The sequence below is a fragment of the Callorhinus ursinus genome, unplaced genomic scaffold (assembly GCF_003265705.2).
Source record: "Callorhinus ursinus isolate GAN/ISIS: 27379988/994484 unplaced genomic scaffold, GSC_fseal_2.0 scaffold9, whole genome shotgun sequence".
NCBI classification, from domain to species: Eukaryota; Metazoa; Chordata; class Mammalia; order Carnivora; family Otariidae; genus Callorhinus; species Callorhinus ursinus.
Window position 1 is genome coordinate 9,826,769 of NW_027397071.1, and position 25,892 is coordinate 9,852,660.

A 25,892-nucleotide genomic window follows, 5' to 3' on the forward strand; every position below is an offset into this window, starting at 1 on the left:
TACAAACCTAACCCAGGGCCATATATGAACTTTTCTTGAGAGAGACGAGGCCTGGAGAAGTTAAGACTTGACCAGTGGTATCATACTGACTGGAATGAAACCCTGGCATTTCCCTTCCAGTCATACACTGCCTATCAAATGGCTTCTTAACTGGCTATCTTTCTTGAACAAATAATTCATTTACAGCCTTTCCTGAAGCTGTGACGTTGTTCTCCTACCTTAGGGAAGGCAAGCAGGGAGCACGAAGCACAAAAAGGCGGCACCGTCAGCTAAATTCTCCATGAATGACAGAAAAAGCAGTGAGCCATATGAATCCCAGATCCAAGGCTCTGCGTTAGCCGATCTAAAACCTGTACTGGGGAGGGCTGGGGGGGGCGGGGAGGGCAAGGAGTGGAAGGAAGTTTAGGTAAAATTACCCTGACCAGGCGGCAACTTGGGAGACATTTTCCCGCTGACTAAAACCCACCAACTTTTCTCAAACGAACTACGCGGTAGGGTGGGCAGAAGCAAACGGACTCGCCCACAGCGCCCGCTCACACCCACGGTAGCGCACCTCATCACTGCCCACGGCGAGTCCTGGAGCGCACCACACAGCGCCTCGGAGAGACCGCAACCAGACCGAAAGGGCCGGGAATCCGCGAAAGGCTGGGCGGATGCACGGCGCGGAGAAAAATGGGACCAACGTACTCCGGCGCGGATTACTGGAGCCTATCAAACCAGAGTTCAGACAGCTCAACTCTCCGTACAAGGTCTCCCGATTGCCAATCTTAGGGCGGTTCACACCTCGTCTAAAAGAAGAACTCTCCCCACGCGCCTTCGTCTCCGAGCGCATTAGCAACCACCCGCGATTTAAGCGGAAGGACGGCCCTCCTCCCGCCCTCCCTGAAACCAACCCAGGCCGGGCAGGGAGGCACGTTGACCCAATCACCTCGGCGGGAACTAAGACCAACCAATAGGAGGCAGGCACAGGAGGGCGGGCTGAAGGGGTCGCGGGCGCACGCGCAGTTGGGAGCAGGGCCTCGATTCTGTGGTGGTGTGGGCGAGCTGGGTGCTGGTGGACTCGTGTTGGCCCTCAAAAACCCCGCGTAGCTGCTGCCACCCTCTCCTGCCCTCACCATGTTCCTCACCCGATCTGAGTACGACAGGTCTGTGCGTCGGGGGAAATGGGGTCAGGGTTATGGGTGGGCAGGACTGGGGCCCGGTCCCGGCCTGGGTTCTGCCGTGTCATGGGGCGCCCCAGGAACCCGAGTCTGGCCGGGCCTGGGGATCTCTTTCCCTCCCTGGCCGCCTGCAGTGATTCCCCAAGCTAAACGCGCGCCGGGTCCTACCGCTGAGTCACTACTAGGTCCTGACTGGGTGCGGAAGCGAGAAGCACCGCTTTGTGCTTGAGGAAGAAGGCTGAGGGGCCGGGACTCTGACCTTTAACCCGGAGAAGTCCAGGGGTCACCCCCTCCCCCGTTCATCATTTCGTGAGGAGTATGACTGCCTTTTTAGAAAATGTGAACGTGTTGCCTGGAAGAAAAAGCAACTAGAGATTCTTTAATGGCTTTCATAATTTCAGCTCCCCTTCTAGGGCAACTACCTCGTTTTCCGTTTCTTAGTCGTGGAAATAGAGCCGCCTTTTCTTTGAGATGTAGGAGGGCATGCTGGGATGTATACTTTATGCAAAAGCGCTAAGGCATTCTCAGCTATGCACAGATAGAGTGTGGAGTCTGATTTTGTAGGAACTGGAATTTAGAGTGGTTCTCAAGAGTTTCCTCATCACGCTGATTCCACTAGACCTAGGCTTTTCTGACTCTTTAAGAAGCTTCAAGCAAGTTAGTTTGTGTGTGTTAAGGCCAGATCTGTTTTTCGAAATTAAGGTTGTGAGATTGTTGTATTTATTTAAAAAAAAATAACACTTTTCAGGGCTTGGAAATGCTGAGTAATATTAAATTGCACATATTTATGCTGTAGACATTTTTACTTTCAGTTTCTGCTTTGGTCAGTTAGGTTTTCACATAACTATGAAAGTTTTGTGTTTGTTTTTTAAGCCGGGAAAGGCAGATTTTTCTTTCCTCCTAGGTCCTTAGAAGCTCCATTTTTTTGTTAGAATATATGTTGACCCTGTCAAAAGTTTTATCACCTGGAACTACCACTTTTTTATCCTTTTACTGACTCTTAGAATATATATGTGAAGTTTTAAAACTGACAGCTTTTCCTACTGTCCTATAAAATGACTATTAGTATTTATCTTCCCAAGCATTAAAAAGAATTATCTTTGGGTCATAGAATTTTGAGTTAGGGTGTGTATGATAGAAATTGTTATTATCAGAAAGCCTTTATTAAGGTTTTGTGATCCTTTACTTAGCTTCCTCAACGATTGCTTTGTGTTATTTTCATTTTTGTATCTTCCCAAGAATACCTAAAATACAGCTTTTTAAAATTCACTTAGCTAATATACTTGAATGCTTGCTGTGTATAAGGCACTGTTCTAGTTGCTGGCCATACAGCAGTGAACAATATCAAGATCCTTGCTCTCATGCGGGAGACTGTCTTTTAAAGAACTATTTACAAAAATAACTGTAGTGTGAGTCAGTGTATTCATGTCATTAGAGAAATTCAGATCAAGTACTATAGAAGTTTTGTTGAGAGAGATTGCACTCAGTATTGGGGATCATTGAAAACTTTGAAAAAGAACTGGTATTTACACTGAGTCTTGAGAAAGAGTAAGATTTTAATAAATATGGACTGTGAGAGTCAGTAGTTTTGAGGCCAAGAATATAGGATGCACAAAGGAGGGACAATGGGAAAGCACAGTGAATGGGAAAATTCTGTTCTGTATGGCACATGTGATGCATGTATGGGAATGGTGAACTATGGGAAAAACAGGTTGGTGCTAGATATTGAATGGTTTTTTTATGTGTGGTTATGGAGTTTGGGTCTTACTCTTTAGGCAACCATGTGCTATTAATTTTCGTTTTAAGAAGATGTGTTTTGCAGAGATTATTTGACTGGAATAGAGGAAAGAGTGAGTCAATACCAGTTAGAAGGCTATTATAATAGTTGGGTGAAAGGTAATGAGGGCGTTGAGCATGAAAGAAGAGTGTTGAGTTACTATGTGGGAGGAATTGATGTGACTTGGCATATTAATATGGGAGATGTCCCCATCATTTCTCCCAAAATGAGTCAAATCATTCAGAACTTTCTAGCTTGGAGAACTGGGAGATTGGAGATGTTTTGAAATAAAAATGAAATAGGAATGGCAGGAGATGGAGCCGATTTTGCAAGGATGGCTGGATTTAAAGAGATATTTCAGATTGGAAAATGTTGAGTGTTCGGTGCTAATGATATCCAAGTAAAAATGCTCAGGAGGCAATTAGTCAGGGAAGAGGTCAAACTGGTAATAGAGATTTGAAAGTAGTTGGTACTTAGTGTAAATGAAACAACCCAGGGAAACAGTAAAGTTTGAGCAGAGGGCCAAGAGCAGAGCCCATGTTAGAATGTAGTAACACCTCACTAGGATGAAGTGCTTGAATTAGAGTGAAAATACTATATTCACATAATACTTTACACATTTCAAAGTTCTTTCCTACTCTATGCAATTCAATATTATCTGTAACAGAGGCAGCATAGGTTTTGGTTTTTGTTTTTCATTTGAGGCAATTAAAGCTAGTTGCAGAACTAGAACTTAATTCCAGGTCTTCTGTCCTTACTTTTCACTCAGTGATTTTTAAAAAAAATTGTTCCTGGGACGCCTGGGTAGCTCATTTGGTTAAGCATCTGACTGGGCTCAGGTTATGATCTCAGGGTTCTGGGATTGAGTCCTGAGTCAGGCTCCCCACTCAACATGGAGGAGTCTGCTTGTCCCTTTCTTGTCCCTCTCCTTCTGCTCCAGCCCCTGCTCATGCTCTCTTTCTCTCTCTCTCAAACAAATAAAATCTTTTTTTTTTTAATTGTTCCTTACAGGTCATAACTTTTTTTTTTAATTTTTATTTATTTTTTATTTATTTTTTTTAAAGATTTTATTTACTTGAGAGAGAGATTGAGAGAGAGAGAGCACATGAGAGGGGATAGGGTCAGAGGGAGAAGCAGACTCCCTGCTGAGCAGGGAGCCCGATGCGGGACTCGATCCCGGGACTCCAGGATCATGACCTGAGCCGAAGGCAGTCGCTTAACCAACTGAGCCACCCAGGCGCCCCTAACTTTTTTTTTTTTTTAAGATTTTATTTATTCATTTGACAGAGCACAAGCAGGGGGAGTGGCAGGCAGAGGGAGAGGGAGAAGCAGGCTCCGGAGCCTGATGTGGGACCCGATGCCAGGACCCTGGGATCATGACCTGAGCTGAAGGCAGATGCTTAACCAACTGAACTACCCAGGCGCCCCGAGTTCTGAACTTTTTAAATGACCTCTGGGACAAGGGGGATACTGGGATTGTGGGATTCTCCTTTCACTTCTGATTTAACCCAGAGTAATAATTCCCAGAGGCAGTATGGTAGAATAGTTAAAAGCTTGGACTCTGCAGTCACATTGCCTAAATTCTAAATCCACCTCTACTTCTTATATGCTGAGTGACTTTGGGTAAATTACTTAACCTCTTTGTGTCTCAACTGTGAAATAGTATCATAGGATTATTTTGAGGATTAAATGAGTTAAGTCATTTAGAGGTTTATAGCAATGCCAGGCATATAGTAGGTGTGCAGTAAATGTCAACTTGTATTATTACCTGTTTTATATTTGGGGCTATATATAAAAATTTTTTTGAAGAAAGTGTTTGCTAGAACAGATTTGAAAATGCTGTATTATATATCATATTACATGTTACAAAATCCAAACTCCATAATCCAGGAATCATAACTATTTTCATTCACTTGTTCAAGTATTTTTGAAGTATTCATTGTGTGCTGAAAACTTTTATAGCTGAGACCATGACTGATGCTACTTCTTCATAGTGATTTCCAAAAGAATGGAGCAAAGAAAGGTGGGGAAGTGTTTTGGAGAGAAAAAGAAGTCTGGCATGTAATTGGTATAAATATGTATGGAATAAATAAACTAGCTTAGGCTTTAGGAACTGCACAGATTATCAGTCTCTTTTTTTTTTTAATATTTTATTTATTTATTTGAGAGAGAGAATGAGATAGAGAGAGCACATGAGAGGGGGGAGGATCAGAGGGAGAAGCAGACTCCCCGCCGAGCAGGGAGCCCGATGCGGGACTCGATCCCGGGACTCCAGGATCATGACCTGAGCCGAAGGCAGTCGCCCAACCAACTGAGCCACCCAGGCGCCCAGATTATCAGTCTCTTAAGATACCAGTCCTAATTCATAGAAATAGAGAAATGTACCTGTAACTGACTTTTACTGAAAAGTAAGATATTAACAGCAAATGTATGTAATGGGAAGAGGATAAGGATAAATGCTTATTTTCTTGGGAATTGCCTGGTAGTTTTGGGGCATGAATTTACTGAAGGAATTGCAGATTGATTCAGGATTGAGACAGAAGGCCACCTCTTCTCATTTGATCAGTTTGAAGTCTCCGGGAGTAGGACAGAAGTATTCCACACATAAGTTCCATTTTCTTGAAAAGCTGTTAAATGTACAAAAAAATAGCTCCAGATTGTTGTGGGTGAAGGAGAATAATGACAACATGCACATCTTGTAGCCATTTGAGCTAGATGTTAGGGAACTTGAGTTTTGTTTACGCTTATTTTTTCTGACAATTTTTAATACTTTTTTTTTTTAATTATAGGGGCGTGAATACTTTTTCTCCTGAGGGAAGATTATTTCAAGTGGAATATGCCATTGAAGCTATCAAGGTATAGTATCAAGTGGCAAGTTTTTGAAATTTCATGGCAACCTAATGCTTGCTGGCAGAACATTTGGAGTAAATGTGTTTTAGCTCTTTTTTTTAGAAAATATTCTTTATCTCCCTTTAACCAACTAACCATTTTATTTTTTTAAGATTTTATTTATTTATTAGAGAGAGAGCGCACACACAAGCTGGGGGAAGGGCAGAGGGAGAGGGAGAAGCAGACTCCTTGCTGAGCAGGGAGCCCTACAATGGGGCTTGATCCCAGGACCCTGAGATCATGACCTGAGCCGAAGGCAGACACTTAACCTAGTGAGCCACCCAGCACCCCTACTAACCATTTTAATAGCAATTTCCATCTCATTCCTAAAACCTTTTGAACAGATAACTGCTTCATAATTATGTAGCTTTTTCTCAATGGGGCTGGAGGGACATGCTTGTGTTCTTAATCTTCTTGGCTATAAAGAGAGGAGTATAGAAATCTAGAGTTAGCATCTGGAGATATTTTGAACATATCATTTAACTGATCACCTGTATTCTTATTAGTAAAGTTGTGGATTTTTACTAGACACTTTCAGGACTGAATAAGAGATGTGTCTTGTTATCTAGTAACAAAATCAAGTAGTTCCAACCAGTATTAAGAAAAATAGTAAGTAAGCTGTCAGTACTTAAACTTCGTTATCACATGAGATGTGCATTTGTTGAATTATGGATAATCTAAATTCTGATATAGATTGTCCAGGGTAAGGTCCAAGGCATCAGTATTTTTAAGGATTCCCTCAGTGATTCTGATATCTAGCAAGGTTTGAGAATCCCTGATCTAGTCCAGCCCTTTACCCTGTGCTTCAGAATATTTTCTCCCAAGATGGCTCATTTCTGTTACAAAACAATTCATAATGGTTAAGAAATTTATCCTTGTATTGAATGAAAAGTCTCGCTTCCTGAAGTTTCCTTCATTTGGCCCTAGTTTTGCCCTTGAACCATACCGGACATTGAAACCTTCTCCAAAGACAGTTCCTTGCATAATTGAAGAGAGCTACTGTGTTTCTCTCTTAAGTTACTTATTTTAGAAAGAATGTATGGTTTTATGAGAATCTGGAAAAGGGCAAAAGAGATTTCGATTAGTTGAAGACATAGAAATAAAAGTGGATGCACTATGATAGGTGGTGGGCCAGCTACAAGTGCTTGTCTCTGTTTCTGATCATGTTTGCCCTGTATTGAAACCATACAGTACTATGAAGTATGAAACTATCAAGCTGTGGCATTTATTTTGAGCCTCTAGAGACAACAGTCCCACCCAGATGTGCAAACCAAGAATAAGCCTCAGTTTTTTGGGGTTTCTCCTTTAAGCTCCTTACTGCTAGTGATTTCCAGATTGCTTAAAGATAATTAGATAGCATCTGATCTCTAGCCTTATGTTGGACTAAGATAGAAATAGCCATGTGGCCCTTAATAGATGTGACTTAACCTGTGTGAAAATAACCTGGTTGTTGCCTTGACAACTTTTGAGTTGTCAATGAGAAATCAATTTAATAACTTTAAGTATTCAGTAGTATGAAAGGAGATGGAGAAATGACTAAGAATGGCTGACAAGAAGAAATTATCATTTAGAGGTATTGTATGGATGGCATGGGTGAGATACAGCCAGCAGAAGTGGAAAAAAATTGCCTTTAGAGTAGGTTTTTTGGGGAAAGGAAGGATAATCTGTGGCAGTATCAAAATTACCATATTATACGGAGCATCTGGTCATTGGTTACTATGAGTTATACTAAGGAAGTACTACACAGAATCAATTCAAATGTTCTCTCACTTCTCTTCTCCGTTTCCCCCATCCCTACCAAGCGGTGGGGTGAAGTTTAGGCAGAACTGTAATACTGAAACATCTGGGGGTAAATGTAAGTGTTCAAAAGAAAATTATCTTGATTTTGATGTATTTTATAAAGTAGACTGTCTTGAAAATATTAACCCTTTTTTTGGAGTGGAACCTTAGGAAGTTATTTAAGTTGGAGGCCAAATTGAACAGGCTGAGAATTTATTCTTGTAATATGAGAATGGTTCATCCACAAAATAATTATAGTACCCAGGGACTATTTCCATTTTGGACCAGATAATTCTTTGTTCGGGGACCATCTTGTGCAAGGTAGAATGTTTAGCAGAATCCCTGGCCTCTACCTGTTAGATACCAGTAGCACTCAGTTTCCAACTGTGACAACCAAAAACGTCTCCAGACACATGTCCTCTAGAGGGTAAAATGGGTCCCTGGTTGAGAACAACTCTGCTAGATAAAATTTAAAAGTAGGTATGAATTCTGTCCTGCTCTGTTCAGTTGGAGATTTAAGAGCAATACACAATACATAAAATAACTAGAGAACAACTAAGTGCCAAATAAATTCTCTGATAATATATTTTCTCATTAAAAATTTCATTCTTAAGGCATACCTGTATGTAGTTTTAGAGTCAAAAGATAAAATAATTATATAAACTTTGTAACAAAAACAGCAATCCCTGAGGACTGCCCCCTTCACCTTCAGCTTCCCAAAGGCAACACTTTAAAGTCTTTTAGCTGATAATTTTCTTGGCATTTACTTCCGTATTTCTAGCGCAGACTTACATATTTTTGTTTTGTTTTACTTAGGCATTATCCACAGACTTTATATTATGGAGAATGATGATTTCTGCCCCCACTGACACATGTAGAGAGACAGGCAGACAGATACCCCACACACATACAATTTCCTAGTGGGGTGGTGGTAAGGCAACCCACTCTATATGATATATATCATAATTTTGTAAGATCATTAGTCAACATTTATATCAGTGTGACTATGTAAATGCCATTCACAGCTGAGCCATTTTTCCATTTCTGCACAATATTTTCCTGGGAGTTCAGAACTCTCTTTTTAAAAACATTTGCTTAATTTACTATATGAATGTCATAAAATCATCCCCAAAGTCTCTCCAGGTTGTATATATCTTCTCAAAACATCCAGGCACATTAAATATCCTATTAAAGATTCTTAAATAGGGGTGCCTGGTTTTTTTTTGTTTTGTTTAGAATTATTCTTTTTTTTTAAGATTTATTTATTTGACAGAGACACACAAAGAGAGGGAGCACAAGCAGGGGGAGTGGGAGAGGAAGAAGCAGGCTTCCCGCTGAGCAGGGAGCCTCATTCGGGACTTGATCCCAGGACTCTGGGATCACGACCTGAGCCGAAGGCAGACGCTTAACGACTGAGCCACCCGGGCGCCCCTGGGTGGTTCAGTTAGTTAAACATCCGACTCTTGATTTCAGCTCAGGTCATGATCTCAGGGTGGTGGTATTGAGCCCTGAGTCAGCCTCTGCGTTCATCAGGGAGTATGCTTGAGATTCTCTCTCTCTGTACCTCCCCTTTCTTGCATGTGTACACTCTGTCTTTCTCTCTCTCAAACAAATCTTAAAAAAAAAAAAAAAAAGACCCTTAAATATGTCTTTGAACCTTCTCACCTGCTCCAGTCTGGACTAGATCTCTGGGCATACTGCCTAGCTGTATATACTCAGGATACTCTGTCAGCATCATCCTAGCAATTCCTTTTAACTCCCTCTTGTGTTAGCTCCTATGTGTCATCCTTTTTTCTTTTCATGTATTCCTTCAATTTGGTAAAGGTTCTCCAGTAGTTTCATAAGAAAGTATTTTTAATTTCCAAACTCTTAATGTTTTTTCCTCTTTCTTATTAGTGTCCTAGTCTTGTCTTGTGGATGAAATATATTCTTTTTCTTTAAGGATTTTTAAAAAAGATTTATTTATTGAGAGAGAGAGAGAGAGTGGGGGGAGGGGCAAAGGGAGAGAATCTCAAGCAGACTCCCTGCTGAATGCAGAGCCTGACGCAGGACTCAATCCCAGGACCCCAAGATCACGACCCAAGTCAAAGGCAGACATTTAACCGACTGAGCCACCCAGGTGCCCCAAGGATTTTTTTTTTTTTAAGTTTTCTTTTGATTTTTTTCCTTCTTGGTTAGATTCCTTTCTTCCTTCCTTCCTTCCTTCCTTCCTTCCTTTTTCTTTCTTTCTTTCTCTTTCTTTCTGTCTTTCTTTTCTTTCTTTCTTTCTTTCTTTCTTTCTTTCTTTCTTTCTTTCTTTTTCTTTCTTTCTTTCTCTTTCTTTCCTTTCCTTTCCTTTCCTTTCTCTCTCTCTCTTTCTTTCTTCCTTTCTTTCTTCCCTTCCTTCCTCCTTAGTTTATTTATTTAAGTAATCCCTACACCCAATGCAGGGCTTGAACTCAACAACCCTGAGATCAAGAGTTACATGCTCTTCCAACTGAGTCAGCCAGGTGCCCCAAACTGATTAGATTTTTTAGAGCTGTGGTTTTCAAGCTGCAAGTGTTGACCCATTGGTAGTCATTGAAATCAATTTAGTGGATCATGGAAGCATTTCTTTTTGAGTGGAATAGAACAGGAGATATTAGAATGCCTTGCTCATAGTGTTGGTGAGTGTTTCATTGTATTTTTTCCCATGTTGTTTCTGTTACATTTATTCGTATCTTTTTGTGTTTTGATCATGATACAAAATATATTTCTTAATGTAGATTTCAAAAAGTGAAAACCACTGCTCCAGAGAAAACTGCCCCTTCTCATATCATGCCTGAAGGGTGTTTCTCCTACTAGCTTCTGAGAGCTGGATGGGGAAAGAAGGCTGAGGTTCTTAACATTAAGCTTGTCAATTTTTACTTAACACCCCTGTTTCCACTCTAATACTCCTGTTTTTGACTGTGCTTAGTGTTTCCCAATCCAAAGACCACCCTGTTTTACACTCTCCAGAGTCTTCTACAGGAGTTGGGGTGCAGACCATCATCTAGCTTTACAGCCCAGGGGAGGGGATCTGGAAATCTGTTTCTTAGGTAGACATTGAACTGATCTTGCAATTTTTAGTTCCTGTTTCTACTGCCAACGGTCCTTGATGCCACCATTTCCTTTTTTGAGGGTTCTATGATATAAATCACATTGTTTCTTGATTTTCTTTACTACTTTAGGATTCAGAATTCTCAGGTCTGCAAAGTAAATTATCACTAACCGACCCATCTTCTTTTTTCGAAATTTCGTTGCTGTGTCTTTGCCCATTTTCTTTATCCTTGTATATTTGTGCATCCCCGCCTCCCCCGGCCCCACTGTCCTTTAATCTTGTACTATTGCCAGGCTGGGGGAAGGAGTAGAGCTAATGTGTGTGTTCAGTCTACATCTTTAACTAGAAGTATGAACACTCATTTTTTTTTTTACACAAAATTCTTCAGTTCATCTCCTATAGTTATGCATGTAAACACCAATTAAGAAAATATATAAGGGGCACCTGGGTGGCTCAGTTAGTTAAGTGTCTGCCTTCAGCTCATAATCTCAGGGTCCTGGGATTGAGCCCCATATTGGGCTCCTTGCTCAGCGGGGAGCCTGCTTCTCCCTCTCCCTCTGCTGCTCCCCCTGCTTGTGCTCTCTCTGTCAAGTAAATAAATAAATAATCTTTTAAAGAATGAAATCCTAAAACAGTGAACTTTAAAAAAATATATAATAAAAAGCTGGTATATACATTTAAAAACACTTATAAGGTCACAACTTTACACATTTGAAAAATAATACATCTGTGTATGAGACATGATCATTCAGTGTACAAACATGTTAAACATCTTATGCATAATGATTCATGGAATTCTTTGGACTCCTTTGCAATAACAGGTTCCAGGAGTCTGATGATTGCACTGGCAGGCATTGCTTTGTAGGACTAACTAAATAATGGAAATTCAGAGGAAAGAGCACATTTAGTCATCGAAGGCTTTATGAATGGTGGGTGGAATTTGAATTTTTAGCATGCTAAAGAGCTTGAACTTGATCCAGAGAGAAGATTGTATTCCAAGGGAAAGAAGGCATGAGCAGAGGTGTGAAGGTAGGGGATAATATGGCATGAGAAAATGGGTTGGGCTATACCTGGTGGATTTTGTTGGAGAATAATGAGTAATAAAGTTGGAAGAGAAAAAGTGAGATTAGGTTTTGAGGACTCTGGAAGCTTATGTGGATTTTATGTTACAGGCAATATAGGGAGATGTTAATTCTTCAGAGAAGAAGTATAATGAAAATAGCACTTTATTAAATCAGTCAGGCCATAACATGAAATATACATTTAGAGAGAGATTAAGTTGGGGAGCCTAAGTAGGAGGCTGTTGATGTAATCTAGGCATATAAGAAGAATGACTAAATTTGTTACTCATTTATTATGTGCCAGGCACAATCTTAAGCGTTTTATATATTAACACATTTACTCTTCTTGATGTATTTTATAGATAAACAGACATAGAGGGATGGTGACTAGGATGGTGTCATGGAGATGGGGAGATGAAATTAAGCTATATTGTGAACTGCTAGTGACCTCAAAAGATTATTTTTATGTTGTTGGTGGTGTTTATGTTTCTTCTTTTCTTGTCTCCCCCCCCTTTTTTTTAAAGTACATTACTTTTTTGGAGGTCATGTTGTAGATTTGAGAAATACTACCTTTTGGGACAGGTCAAGATAGCAGAGGTGAAAAAAAAAATTCGAGTTTTATTACTTTTTTGCCCACTATGTTTAGAACTTTAGAATCTGCTAGTCCAAAATACTGGCATTAAAGTTGGTCATGTTCCAGGTGTTTTCAAGAACTTAGTGAACTTTGTCTTTAGAAGAACAAAATTCTATAAATCAGTGCTCTTGCCATTGATAGGAATAGTACATTACTTATTAGGGTGCTGCTTATTCTCTGCATGCTAGGTATGGCTGAATGAAGCTTTTATCTTGTGAAGTTATTCAGAGAGATTCCTGGTGAGTATGTGAGACTGTTCTTTGACCTGTACATGATAACCATAATGCATTTCTTTTTAGCTTGGTTCTACAGCCATTGGGATCCAGACATCAGAGGGTGTGTGCCTAGCTGTGGAGAAGAGAATTACCTCCCCGCTCATGGAGCCAAGCAGCATTGAGAAAATTGTAGAGATTGATGCTCACATAGGTAAGGAGTAGGGGAAAGCTGTTCTGTAGGATCTGGCTTGGGTTAATTAATCTTTGGTGTTCCAAGGAAGATGTATTAGAGGAACATCTTATCCCCTTGTTAGCTATTATTTTTCAGGTAGTAGGCCAGTCAGTGTGCACAATGTAGAGCTCACCTACTCCCACAAGTTCCTTTCTCCTTCAAATTTAGACTTGGCAAATGCAATGGTTGTTGAAATATGTAAAGGTTAAATCATAGGCCAGCTCCCTATGATTGTTGGGTCTTCAGTGATGCATAATGTTAGTCCTGGTAGGAAACCACCAGGAGCAGAGGATTATGTGGAAAACTAGAGATATCTGCTGAAAGGAGGACTTCTTAAAGATCTTTAGGGTGACTAAGGGTCAGAGAGCATAAGACTATTAGACTGAGCAGATCAGTCCTCTTCCTCTGTTTTCAGATTTATGTTTTTACTCCCTGCCCCCCCATCCCCCTCTGACTCCCCAGCACTCCTTTTCTTGGTCTCTTTAAATTCCCCTGCCTTAGCTTCTGGCATCACTGTAGCTTTACAGGGTGAGTAGTTCTGCTTATTTATAGTGTGACATTTTAGTTGGCTGTCCAGATTTTCTTAACCTACTAGTCATCTTATTGATGAAACATCAGTAAAATAATTACTTGAAGCCCTCAGAATCAAATGCCATGGTGACTCTGTGAGCTTGACATTATTTCTTTCATAGATAGAGAAACTGAGATTTAGTATTTTAAGATTAGAATATTGTGGCTGCTTTATTTCAAGTCACCTGTCTTTTGGAGATAGAGCAGTGTCACTTCATTCAGCAATTTGAGAACCTACTGTGTGCCAGATAATGCTAGTCAGCAGGGATACAGAGAGAAATGAGACATAGTCCTCGTCTTTCAGAAGCATATATATAGCCTAATAGTGGAGGTGGACATGTAAATAAGTAAATGCAATTCAGTGATGTAGGTAGGTATTAAGAAAGGCTGTAGTATGTGTTTAGTAGGGGTACAAAGGAGAAAATAGTTTTGTGTGGGGCCAGTGGTAATGGGTATTCAGAAAAGGATTCCATAAAGGTGAAGCTTGAGCTGAGTTGAAGTGTAAAAGTAAAAGATCAGGAAGTGTTCACCAAGCAAACAAGTGTCTGGGTATAGCAAGGGAGACTCTCTGGTTAGAGGGAATAGAAATGAGCAAACCCTTGATGGTGTAAAATGTGGAATACCCTGGCACAAGCAGTATGACTGGGAGGTGGACTGTAGCAAGAAGTGAGTCTGGGATCAGACAGTTGGAAATCCTTTTTACCATGCTAAAGAGCTTGAATTTGATCCTTTTGCATTGATGAGAAAGAGCTTAAGCATTGAGGTAATATGATCAGATTAGTATTTTAGAAAGACCATTCTGATAACAAGGTTGCAGGTAGAGTGAAGGGAGCTGAGATTAAATGTAGGGAGACCAGGTAAGAAATTTGCTTTAATCCACATGGAGATGATGAGGGCTTTAACCAAAGCAATAGCCAGAGAATGGAAAAAGTAAGGATTAATGCCAGACATGTTAATTCAATAGAGACTGATAGAATTTGAGATCTAATTGGTTGTGAGGGTCAAGGAGTCTAAAAGGGAAAGAACTTGATTTGAGTTGGTGGTATGTCCAAGTAGATATATTAAGGGAGTCATTTGGCTTTATAGGGTTTGAAATGTGGGAACAAGGCTTAGGCTGGCAATACAAATTTTGAGTCATGGTGTATAAAGTAAAAGCCATAACCTTGGCGTCTTGGACCTTTAGGCAAACTTTCTCTCTAAACTATTTGGTTTGTATTTGGTCAGGGAGGTGAAAAAGCTTTTGATTTTATCCTAGGGTCTTCCACTATAGCTCATAGTAAGATGGTTATTTTTTATCTTAATTTCTTCTGTTGGGATGTTATTGTTCACTTAGTTTGAAAGTGCATTGTGGTCTACAAAAAGTGCTAAAGGGATGTTTAAGGATTTAATGTGGAAATTCATGTTTGGCTGCTCTTCTCTGTCTTCTATCATAATTAATATTGGGCTTCTATGTTATTGTGGATGTTTTTTATTTATAATATAATTATACTTGTGTTCAATACAGATAATCAAATAATTTCCCATCTTACCTCTTGGGTATATTGCTGTGGGATTGCTATGTGGCTGTCATGGTTCCATTCTAGTATTTCAGTATTTCCTGAGTGGATGAAAGAGTCCTGCAAGGATTTGGCCCCTGGGTCACTATTGCTTTTACATTGCAGGTTGTGCCATGAGTGGGCTAATTGCTGATGCTAAGACTTTAATTGATAAAGCCAGAGTGGAGACACAGGTAAAATTAGCATCATCTCTCCTTTTTCCCATGATGCTTGAGTTTCTTGTTAAATGATGATATAGCTGCCTGAGCTGTATCGCAGGTTATCTGTGTCAACATCAGATGTAGCTCTTGGGAGTGATTTTGGGTAGAATCCCTAGTTTATAACTTTCTGAGGTTTGGAGTCTAGCCATTCAACCATTGCAGCTTTAAGGAATCCCTGGCAAATAGTGCTGACAGTCTCTTGCTTCTTTTTGATTTGCCGTATATAAAGCAAGCTTTGCACTGCATTCTGTTCCCTAATTGACTTTCTGTGGGAGCACCATAGCAGGAAGTGGATGTAGCTAAGGGATATTCTACCCTAACTGCCTTTGGTGTTGGGCTTGTAAATAACAGCTCTCCTGTGGCAAGTAATGTTAGTACCAGGTGACAAATACTGGTCAGGAATACTGATATTTTCTGCTTGGAGAGTAGACCAGTAAGGAAAAAAAAAATACCTGATTTGTAAAATTTTTTGCACTTATTTTCAACTTCGCTGTCACTACTTAATGTAAAAGTAAGTCATTAATTTAAACACCAACACAATGATGAGATAGGGTCTTTGAGGGAAAGTGGCACTTAGCTGTTAGCATTCACTTTGTGAAAAGACTAAGCTTGGTGCTGCGAGGGGTTGACTCTGATTTTCAGTGGAGTAATCCTCTAGTCTGTCGTTGCTTAGAGTCCTTTTGATCAGAGTTTATTTCCAGAGCTATTTCTCTTTCTTTCATGTAGTCCCAAGCATTCAAGTTTAGTGTTAAGGAAAACACAATGGAGCTGAGCATTCAGTTTGCAACCGTAGTTCACAGGGATGTGTGTAGTGAGATGGTGGGCTGCTTTAATGCTTTTCTCATTTAAAAGGTAGACCATTTAGGGGCACCTGGGTGGCTCAGTTAGTTAAGCGTCCAACTCTTGATTTCAGCTCAGGTTATGATCTCAGGGTTGTGGGGCATTGTGCTTTGTGCTCAGTAGAGAGTCTGCTTGAGATTCTCTCTCCCCCTCTGCCCCCACTGCACATGCTCGCTTGTGCTCAAATAAGTAAATCTTAAAAAAAAAAAAAAAGAAGAAGAGGTAGACCGTGTTTTGCTCTTCTTCTAGAACCATTGGTTCACCTACAATGAGACAATGACAGTGGAGAGTGTGACTCAGGCTGTGTCCAATCTCGCTCTACAGTTTGGAGAAGAAGATGCAGATCCAGGTGCCATGGTGAGTGTCATGTTTGTGTCAAGTTTTCTTGCTGTTCTAAGGGACCTAGGACATTTGTCCTCTGAACCTGCCTTTCCCAGCCCATTTCACCACCTACTTCAATAGCCATTTATCTTAATACCTCTTGTTTTTTGGTTCTAGTCTCGTCCCTTTGGAGTAGCACTGTTATTTGGAGGAGTTGATGAGAAAGGACCCCAGCTGTAAGAATAATTTGCCATTTTTTCCTGCTTTTTTGGTAGAATTATTTTAATTTGGGATGGGGACTGGTTATTTAAATCAACTGAGAAGATTATTGTAGAATTACAAGAAATAAAGGGCTTCTAAATTCTAAAGGTCAATAATTGTGTGCAGTAATTGTGTGCTGTTTATACAAAGACAAATTTGGGGATTCTATGAAGAACTCCCCCTATTGGCACCACTGCTAATTCTGGAAAAATTAAAAGTAACTTGTTACTATAGTCAGGATGTGTTTTAGAGCTTTGCTTTAGAATGTTGATTTGATCTTTACTCTCAAGTATTTAGATAGGCATATTTATATCTCTTATAATTTATTAGTTTAAACACCTTTTATTTATTTTTATTTTTTAATTTTTTTAAAGATTTTTTTAACTTATTTATTTGACAGAGAGAGAGAGAGCGAGAGCAGGAACACAGGCAGGGGGAGTGGGAGAGGGAGAAGCAGGCTTCCTGCGGAGCAGGGAGCCCGATGCGGGTCTCAATCCCAGGACCCTGCGATCATGACCCGAGCTGAAGGCAGACGCTTAACGACTGAGCCACCCAGGCGCCCCAGTTTAAACACTTTTTAAAAGATCTGGTTTCTCTAGGCACAGAATGTCTTTTGGACCTGTGCCTTAGTGTTTCAGTGGTTTCCTGGCCACAGGGCAAGCATTTATATTCTTCAGTGAGATGTTTGTTTCTTAAAATGCCACCACTCTTCAGCATTTTAATCCCCTTCTGTTGGGGGATTTTGCAGGTTTCACATGGACCCTTCCGGGACCTTTGTACAGTGTGATGCTCGAGCAATTGGCTCTGCTTCAGAGGGTGCCCAGAGCTCCTTACAAGAAGTTTACCATAAGGTAATTGAGCAGTCACAACTTTTATTATTATTTTTTAGATCAAGGTATAATTTACATACAATAAAATGGGCAGACCTTAAGAGTTCATTTCTAGGAGTTTGACAGTTCTATCTACCCTTATAACCACCACCTAAAACAAGATGTAGAACACTTCCCTCACTCCCTAAAATGCTTATCTCCTCTCCAGCCACCCTCTTCCTCCCTGGTAACCATGTCTACCACTAGAAATTAGTCTTGTCTCTTCTTGTCATTTTTATAAATGCATTCATACAGTTTGTATTGTGTGTTTGCCCTTTTTTGTTCAATATATTGTTTTTGTTCAATATACTGTTCCATTCATTTTTTTTAAGATTTTATTTATTTACTTGAGAGAGAGAATGAGAGAGAGAGAGCATGAGAGTGGGGAGGGTCCGAGGGAGAAGCAGACTCCCTGCTGAGCAGGGAGCCCAATGTGGGACTCGATCCCGGGACTCCAGTATCGTGACCTGAGCCGAAGGCAGTTGCTTAACCAACTGAGCCACCCAGGTGCCCCTCCATTCATTGCACTTAATCAGTAGTTAATGCTGAGTGGTATACCATGGTATAGATGTACCACAGTTTGTTTATCCTTTATCTTTACAGCTTTACTTAACAGTTCTTTTTCCTAGTCTGTTTCTTGAAGCAAGTAGGCATTTGGCACTTTTTATCTTGTGGGATGGGAGGGCTTGGTTTTGGGTAACTCGTTGTGGTTGAAGGCTGCCATACTTACCATTCACATGGTTCACACAGGGATACCTGGTTCCATCAACCCCTGGTAATTTTGATTTTTATGTGTGGAAAAAATTGGGTTCATGGGTTCAAAACGGTACAAGAACAGATTTGCTAAACCAGTGGGCTACCTTTTTAGATCATTTGGAATTCTGATTCATAGGATATTCCCAATATTATCTTGCTTCTATATTAAAGGAAGATAACTACAGAAGTGTAGCCCTTTCCACTTCTTCAAAATCACTTATATGAAAGTTGGTGACTTGATCTGGTTCAAAATAAGACTTTTTTTTTCCTTTGAATAAATGTACTTATTGGCAGTTTACTTGAATTCTAGAGATACTTGTTATGCACTGTACTTACTAAGCTGCTTGATTATTTGCTACGACATTTCTTCAGGGAACTATAGGGGAAATCTTTGAAGGAAAGAGGGATTATATTATAATGGCTATTCTTCTTACCCTTTTTGTTTCAAGTCTATGACACTGAAAGAAGCCATCAAATCTTCACTCATCATCCTCAAACAAGTAATGGAGGAGAAGCTGAATGCAACTAATATAGAGGTATTTTTCTGTTCTGTTGTTCTTTACTCAGATATCATAGCTCCCATTGCTGAAGATTGAATGGATGGAGATAATTGCATTTTTGTATGCTCAGCCCTTCAGAAGTTATTACTATCCTTTGAATTAGTGGTAACAGCAGAAGACAGAATTGGATGAGTTAAAGAGTGGAAGGGAGGTGGACAAAACAAGAGTGTGCTGCCTTCTCAAGGAGTTACTACTGTCTGCAGAAGGCAACACTAAAGAAAAGGATTTGTCTTTTTAAGGATGAGAAAAGACCTGAAAATACTTTCATAGACTGAGAAGAAACTAGTGTATAGAAAAATGTTAAAAGAAACAAAAGCAGGGATGCCTGGGTGGCTCAGTTGGTTGAGTGTCTGTCTTTGGCTCAGGTTGTAGTCCTCGGATCCTGGGATTGAGTCCCGCATCGGGCTCCTTGCTCAGCAGGGAGCCTGCTTTTCCCTCTGCCTGCTGCTTCCCCTGCTTGTGCGTTCTCTCTCTCTCTCTCTCTCTAACAAATAAATAAATAAAATCTTTAAAAAAAAAAGGAAACAAAAGCAGAGGTTAGATAGTGATGGGAAAGTTCTAGAAAGAGGGAAGGCTTAGTACAAATGAAGGAGTTGGTTTTGAAGAGCAGAGCTCATTCAGCTTTATATTGAATACCCATTATATGTCTAGTACTACACTAGATGCCAGGGATACAGACACAGAAAATCCAGTTCCCATTCAGGTAGTATACTGTGTAATATAGGGGACATATAGATAATAACAGCTTGAGGCAGTACTTGTAATCAGAATGGATTGTCACAAGAACACGTAACTTATACTAGGACATTAGGAAAGCTGGCTGGAAGAGGTGATGCTAAAGAAAAGAAGAGAAGGGTATTCCAGGAAGAGGGAACAGCCATGCACAAAGGCTCAAAGATGTAAAATAACATTGTATGTAAAAGGGAATTTTTTTTTTTTAAAGATTTATTTATTTATTTGAGAGAGCGCTCTCCCGAGCACAAGAGAACACAATGTGGGGAGGGGCTGAGGGAGAGGGAGAATCCCAAGCAGACTTCCTGCTGAGCAGGGAGACCGATGATGAGGGGCTCGATCTCAGAACCCTGAGATCAGTACCGGAGTGGAAACCGAGAGTTGGACCCTTAACCTGCTGAGCCACCTATGCACCCCTGTAAAAGGGAACTTTGAGGGTTTTCTGACTGCTTGGGTATGAGATAAATGTTAAGGTAATGAGATAGAGAGGACATGGGAGAGTTGTGGACCAGATTCTGCCTGCCCTTATTTAGGATGCTAAGAGTAGATGGGAGAAAAGGAGGTAGTGATGAGTGAAGATAGGGTCGGTTTGCAGGTGAATTGGGAGAGAGGTCCTGTATTTCCTGGTGATTGTTTACATCATCTGCTCAGGGTGGGTGAATGCAACAGTAGAATTAAGGAGAATGGGAACTGTTTGGAAGAGTCATTATGGATAGGGAAAAAGGAAGACAGGGATGAGTAAAAGGATTGCTGGGCCATATTAAAATACTAATGGAGAAAAATAATTAAAAAAAAAAACTAGCAGAGGCTGAAATCATCAAACAGATAGTTATAAAAAGTCAGGATAGTAGGCATAGTATGTATGTATATTTCAATTAGACAAAATTTTTCAAGGCAATGCAGCTGTAATCACAAATCCTTAATTAAACCAATCAGCACTTAACCAGGATATTTGTCAGCGGTACTCAGCATAGACTGAGATAATGTATGTTTGGGTTAATCCCTGATGGAGGATTGCTGGTTCAGGGCCTATGAATGTCTTTCCAATAGAGCCAGCTTCCACAGGCTGCAGTGAGAGGGGCAAACTTGGATGCCAGAACAGGGGCTGGGCTAAAGGTGGGAAGGTCTGAGTGGAGTGGGAGAGAGGGATGGGGGGTTGGGGGTTGCTCCTTGAGCAGTAATGGGGAGAGAAGGGGTTTGGAATGGAAATGGAAAAACTTACTATATAAATACCGTTTTTTCACTTTCTTAGCAAAGATTTTTAAGTACTTTCCCTTGCCAGTCTCTGAGACTATCAAGTGCAGCAAATGCAGTGATACCCCCTTCTTGACCCTTAGGAGGGATTTTGTCATATCCTTTCTAGTACTTTGTGTTTCTTGGTACTGAGTGAGATAGGGTCTTGGCGTTTTTGCTGAGACTATCCCCTTCCCACGTCAGAGTAGTTCAGAGGTAGTTCTGTTGATTTCGTAGTGAAAGTTCTCAGGTCTGCCTGGTTCAGCTGAAACTGCAAAGATTTTTAGTTCATTCCGTTTTGGTGTTGCTTTGAAAAGAGCATCAGATGTGTCTCCTTCATATTCTATCATTAACTGCATTAATCCCTGACTATAGTTTTTTCATATTAAAACAAAAGGGCACTTTCACTTGTCCAAGACCATTTACTCCACCAGTACTCTGATGTTTCGAAACCTACCTGGCTGTCCATCAGTCTTTGGAAATGAGGCCCAGAAATCTGTATTTTTTAAGTCTCTTTGGGTGAGTCTGATGGTCAGTCTGAGAAGGTCAGGCATTTGGGAGCCACTGCTCTAGGGCCCATCTCTTTCATCTCTTTTAGGTCCCTGCTCCATCAGTTGTCCCTTGGAACCCCACCCTCTCCTCTACAAAAAAAATTTCCAAGTTGCATCTTTTTTAGGAAACAAAACAGGGGCACCTGGGTGGCTCAGTCGGTTAAGCATCCGCAGCTCAGGTCATGATCCTGGGGTCCTGGGATCGAGCCTCGCATCGGGCTCCGTGCTCAGTGGGGAGTCTGCTTCTCCCTCTGCTCCTCCCCCCTTGTGTCGGAGCTCTCTCTCTTGTTCTCGCTCTCTCAAATAAATAAAATCTTAAAAGAAAAACAAAACAAAATCCACTTTTGTTAACTCCTCCCTCTACCTAGTGTCCTGTCTTTAAAAAAAATCAACTTTTTTGAGATACAGCGTACGTCCTGTAAAATGTACCTATTTTAAGTACACAGTTCAGTGAATTTTGACAGATATATAATCTGCCACCTCAATTAAGGTATAGAAATAGAACATTTCTGTCATCCCAGAAAGTGTTCTTATGTCCCTTTTTAGTCAGTTCCTTCCCACTGATCTGCTTTTTGTCCCTATAGATTTGTTTTGGGTGTTCTAGAATTTCATATAAATGGGTCACACAGTATGTGCTCTTTTGTGTCTAACTTCTTTCACTCAGCATAATGATTTTGAGATTCATCCTGTGTGTATCAGTAGTCTGATACATTTTATTGCTGAGAGCTATACCATTCATCCTTTTTTGTAACCTTTATTGCTAGGTCTCTTCTCAGCAGAACCTTATGTTCATTGTCCTCACTGCTTCCTCCCATTTATTCCTCAATTGCTACCATTTGTTTCTGTTCTTAATATTTCCCTGAGACTGCTCTTTGCTAAGATAACTCCTGTTTGTCAGATTTCATGGTCACATTTTAGATGTATTATTTGACCTTTCTGAAGCAGACTACTCGGTTTTTGTTTTTTTTTTTAATTTATTTGACAGAGACACAGCAAGAGAGGGAACACAAGCAGGGGGAGCGGGAGAGGGATAAGCAGGCTTCCTGCCAGCAGGGCCCGATCCCAGAACCCTGGGATCATGACCTGAGCCGAAGGCAGACGCTTAACAACTGAGCCACCCAGGCGCCCTACTACTCGAATTTTTGACAATTCTAAAACTAAACATTATTTTTCCTGAAAACCATTTCATCTTCTTGTCTTTCTAATCCTGGTTGATGACACCACTGGTGTACCTGTCATTCACAGCAGAAACCTAGAAGATTCTGGCTTCCCCTTTCCCTTCACTGAATTGTTCTCTTCACTGTCTTTGACCACTTAAATAACTCTCATGTCCGTGCCTCCTCTCCATCCCTACTTCCAGTGCCTTCTTTTGTTCAGGCACTCAATTTTCTCCTGCCTTGTATTTTTTCAGAGGTTTCCTAACTTGTCTTCCTGCCTATCCTTGCCATCCTTCATTTCATTCCATTTCCCTACCCCCACCCCGCACCGTGCTAGTGAAGTTGATTTTCTAAATTATGTAACTAGTTTTGCTTGTTCTCCACTTAAAAACATCTTTTCTGACTCTTGTCCATAAGATGAATTCCAAACTTCTTTCATGGTATGATGATTTACTATTCTTAAGTCTTAATGTTTAATCTGTTAGGCACCTTGCTAAGCATTTTGCATGCAGTTACCTTTTTGAATCTTCACAGCAACTCTCCAAGGTTGGTATTCCTATTTCCTTTTTACAAAAGAGGAAACTGAGGCTTTGAGAGGGTAGGATCATGCCTAAAATAACAGAATTGGTAAATGGTAGAATCAAAATCTGAACCCAGCCGTGATTTGGGGTCCTATACCAAACCAGGGTATACCAGTATAATACACTGTCTTTCCACTCCTCCTCCCCATTTTATCTCCTCACATATGCAACCTCTGCTCTAGCCCCCTTACTTTGTTTTGTAAATACATCATCTTGTTTTATGATTTTATGCATTTGCACATTCAATCTGCCCTTCTGCTCCTCCACTTTTTTTTTTTTTTAAGATTTTATTTATTTATTTGACAGAAAGAGACACAGCAAAAGAGAAGTAGAAAATCAACTTCAGTAGCACGGCGCGGGGTGGGGGTAGGGAAATGGAATGAAATGAAGGATGGCAAGGATAGGCAGGAAGACAAGTTAGGAAACCTCTGAAAAAATACAAGGCAGGAGAAAATTGAGTGCTTGAGCAAAAGAAGGCACTGGAAGTAGGGATGGAGAGGGGGCATGGACATGAGAGTTATTTAAAAGTGGTCAAAGACAGTGAAGAGAACAATTCAGTGAAGGGAAAGGGGAAGCAGGGGGAGTGGGAGAAGGAGAAGCAGGCTTCTCTCGGAGCAGGGAGCCCGATGCAGGGCTCCATCCCAGGACCCTGAGATCATGACCTGAGCCGAAGGCAGATGCTTAACAACTAAACCACCCAGGTGCCCCTGCTCCTCCAACTCAAGGGGCATGTGAGTGACACAGTTGGTTAAGCATCTGACTCCTGATTTCTGTTCAGGTCATGATCTCAGGGTCATGAGATTGAGCCCCACTTTGGGCTCCCCACTCAGCATGGAGTCTGCTTGGGATTCTCTCTCTCCCTCTGCCCCTCCGCCTCTTTCAGGCCTGCGTGCACGCTTGCTCTCGCTCAAATAAATAAATAAAATCTTTAAAAACAAACAAAAAAAAGATACACAACCTAAAAGTTGCTTCTCTTTGAAACCTTCCTTGACTTCCCGTAGGTCACTCCTTTGTGGCTCTACATATGCTTAGCTTTGTTATAACACCTAACATTGAAATCAGCATTTGGCGTCTAGCACCCTTGGTAAATAAGAGATTTTCTTCATCTTTGGATTCCTAGTGCCTAGTACGATTGTAACTAGTACACAAGTGCTTAATAATTATTAATTGAATCTGTGAAAGAAAATATCTATTTTACCTGCTTCACAGAGGTTGTGTTTTTCTTTTGGTTGTTTTTTGTTTTGGATTGGTTTGGTTTGGTTTTTTAGATTTATTTCTTTGAGAGAGAGAGAGAGAGCATGGGAGGGGGGTGGAGGGAGAGGGGAGAGTCTTAAGCAGACTCCCAGCTGAGCACAGGGTCCCACATGGGCCTTGATCCCACAACCCATGAGATCATGACCTGAAAATAATAAACATCATGTAATTGGATTGTGCTAATTCTGGCAGTTTTCAAATTATATTAAATATCAGTAATAAATATTACAAAAAATGCTCTAGTATGTTTAATTTTAAGGTCTAAAAAAAAGGCAATATGAGGAAATGACATTTAAAACAAACAAAATAGCTTTTTGGCAAATGTGAAGTGGTACCTGTTGCTCAGTATTGCCCCAAAACATGGGGGACTATGTTATCAACAGAGGTGATGGAAAACTTCGTAGTTTTAGTTAAATTGAAACTAACCATCTTCTGACCCTGGTCTTATTGCTTAAATAGATTATATCTGGACTGTTGGTTATTACTGGTATCTGTCAATCACAAATGATTTCCTGTTGTCCGTGTCAATAGAATCCTTTCATTTTCATGGCCAGTCCTTTTATTTTTTATTTTATTTTATTTTTTCTTAAAGATTTTTTTATTTGTATTTGAGAGCGAGCACGAGCTGGGGGAGGGACAGAGGGAGAAGCAGGCTCCCCGCCGATCAGGGATCCCGATGCGGGGCTTGATCCCAGGACTCTGGGATCATGACCTGAGTTGAGGGCAGATGCTTAACCGCCTGAGCCACCCAGGTGACCCTAATGGCCAGTCCTTTTAAAAAAACAAAGCAAACTTTGTTGTTAAGTTGCCTTATGAACAATTTTAGAGAATACAGTATACCTAATAATAATAATATTTAGTACTTATAATGTTGTAGGCAGTGTTGTAAGCACTTTACATATGTTATCACATTTAATCTTCACAACTTCTGTATGAGTTAAGTGCTGTTACTATCCCCATTTTTCTGATGGAAATTGAAACAGAGTGGCCAAGAAAACAAAGGTCTCACACACACAAGCTTCACTTGCAAGTCTGTAAATACACTTCTAATATATTTCTAAAGGAATCATTAATAGAAAAAAGTACTGACCCCGTGTAATTTGCTGCTGCTTTTCTGGTCCTTGTTGAAGTAAGTTCAAATAATGACAGTGATGCCAGCCATTTGGTTAACTATTATGTGGGAAATTAACCTCAAAATAGAAAATTTGGTCAATAAGAATTTTTATTTGGGAGTCAGAGAGCTATTTTAGGAACCTGCGGCTGGAAAGGATATCCCTGGGACAGCATACCCCTCAGTTCCTCATGAACAGCTGCATCCCTAACACAGCTTCTCCTGACCTGGTGCTTTCTGCAGAGTAGTGGCGCCCAGCTCGTTAACCCTTCTCTGCTTTCTTTCCAGCTAGCCACGGTGCAGCCCGGCCAGAATTTCCACATGTTCACAAAGGAAGAACTTGAAGAGGTTATCAAGGACATTTAAAGAAGCATGATCCTCAGAACTTCTCTGGGACAATTTCAGTTCTCCTAAATGCTTTTAACTTTTAATTCCAGCTCCTGTTCTTGGAAGATCTTCAGTGTATGTGCATTTTTTTTATGATGTCTGTACATAAAGGCAGTTCTGAAATAAAGAAAAATTTAAAATTTGTTAA

General features: G+C 40.5%; 1 protein-coding gene across 1 annotated transcript; it reads left to right on the plus strand.

The window, feature by feature from the left end:
* The first annotated feature begins 992 nt into the window (after positions 1–992).
* On the plus strand, positions 993–25,892 carry PSMA5 (proteasome 20S subunit alpha 5). Its single transcript, XM_025872354.2, has 9 exons — positions 993–1,145; positions 5,727–5,793; positions 12,658–12,784; positions 15,037–15,104; positions 16,221–16,328; positions 16,470–16,528; positions 17,302–17,404; positions 18,628–18,714; positions 25,646–25,892. The coding sequence occupies exons 1-9, from the start codon at positions 1,117–1,119 to the stop codon at positions 25,721–25,723; spliced, it is 726 nt and encodes a 241-aa protein (XP_025728139.1). The 5' UTR covers positions 993–1,116; the 3' UTR covers positions 25,724–25,892.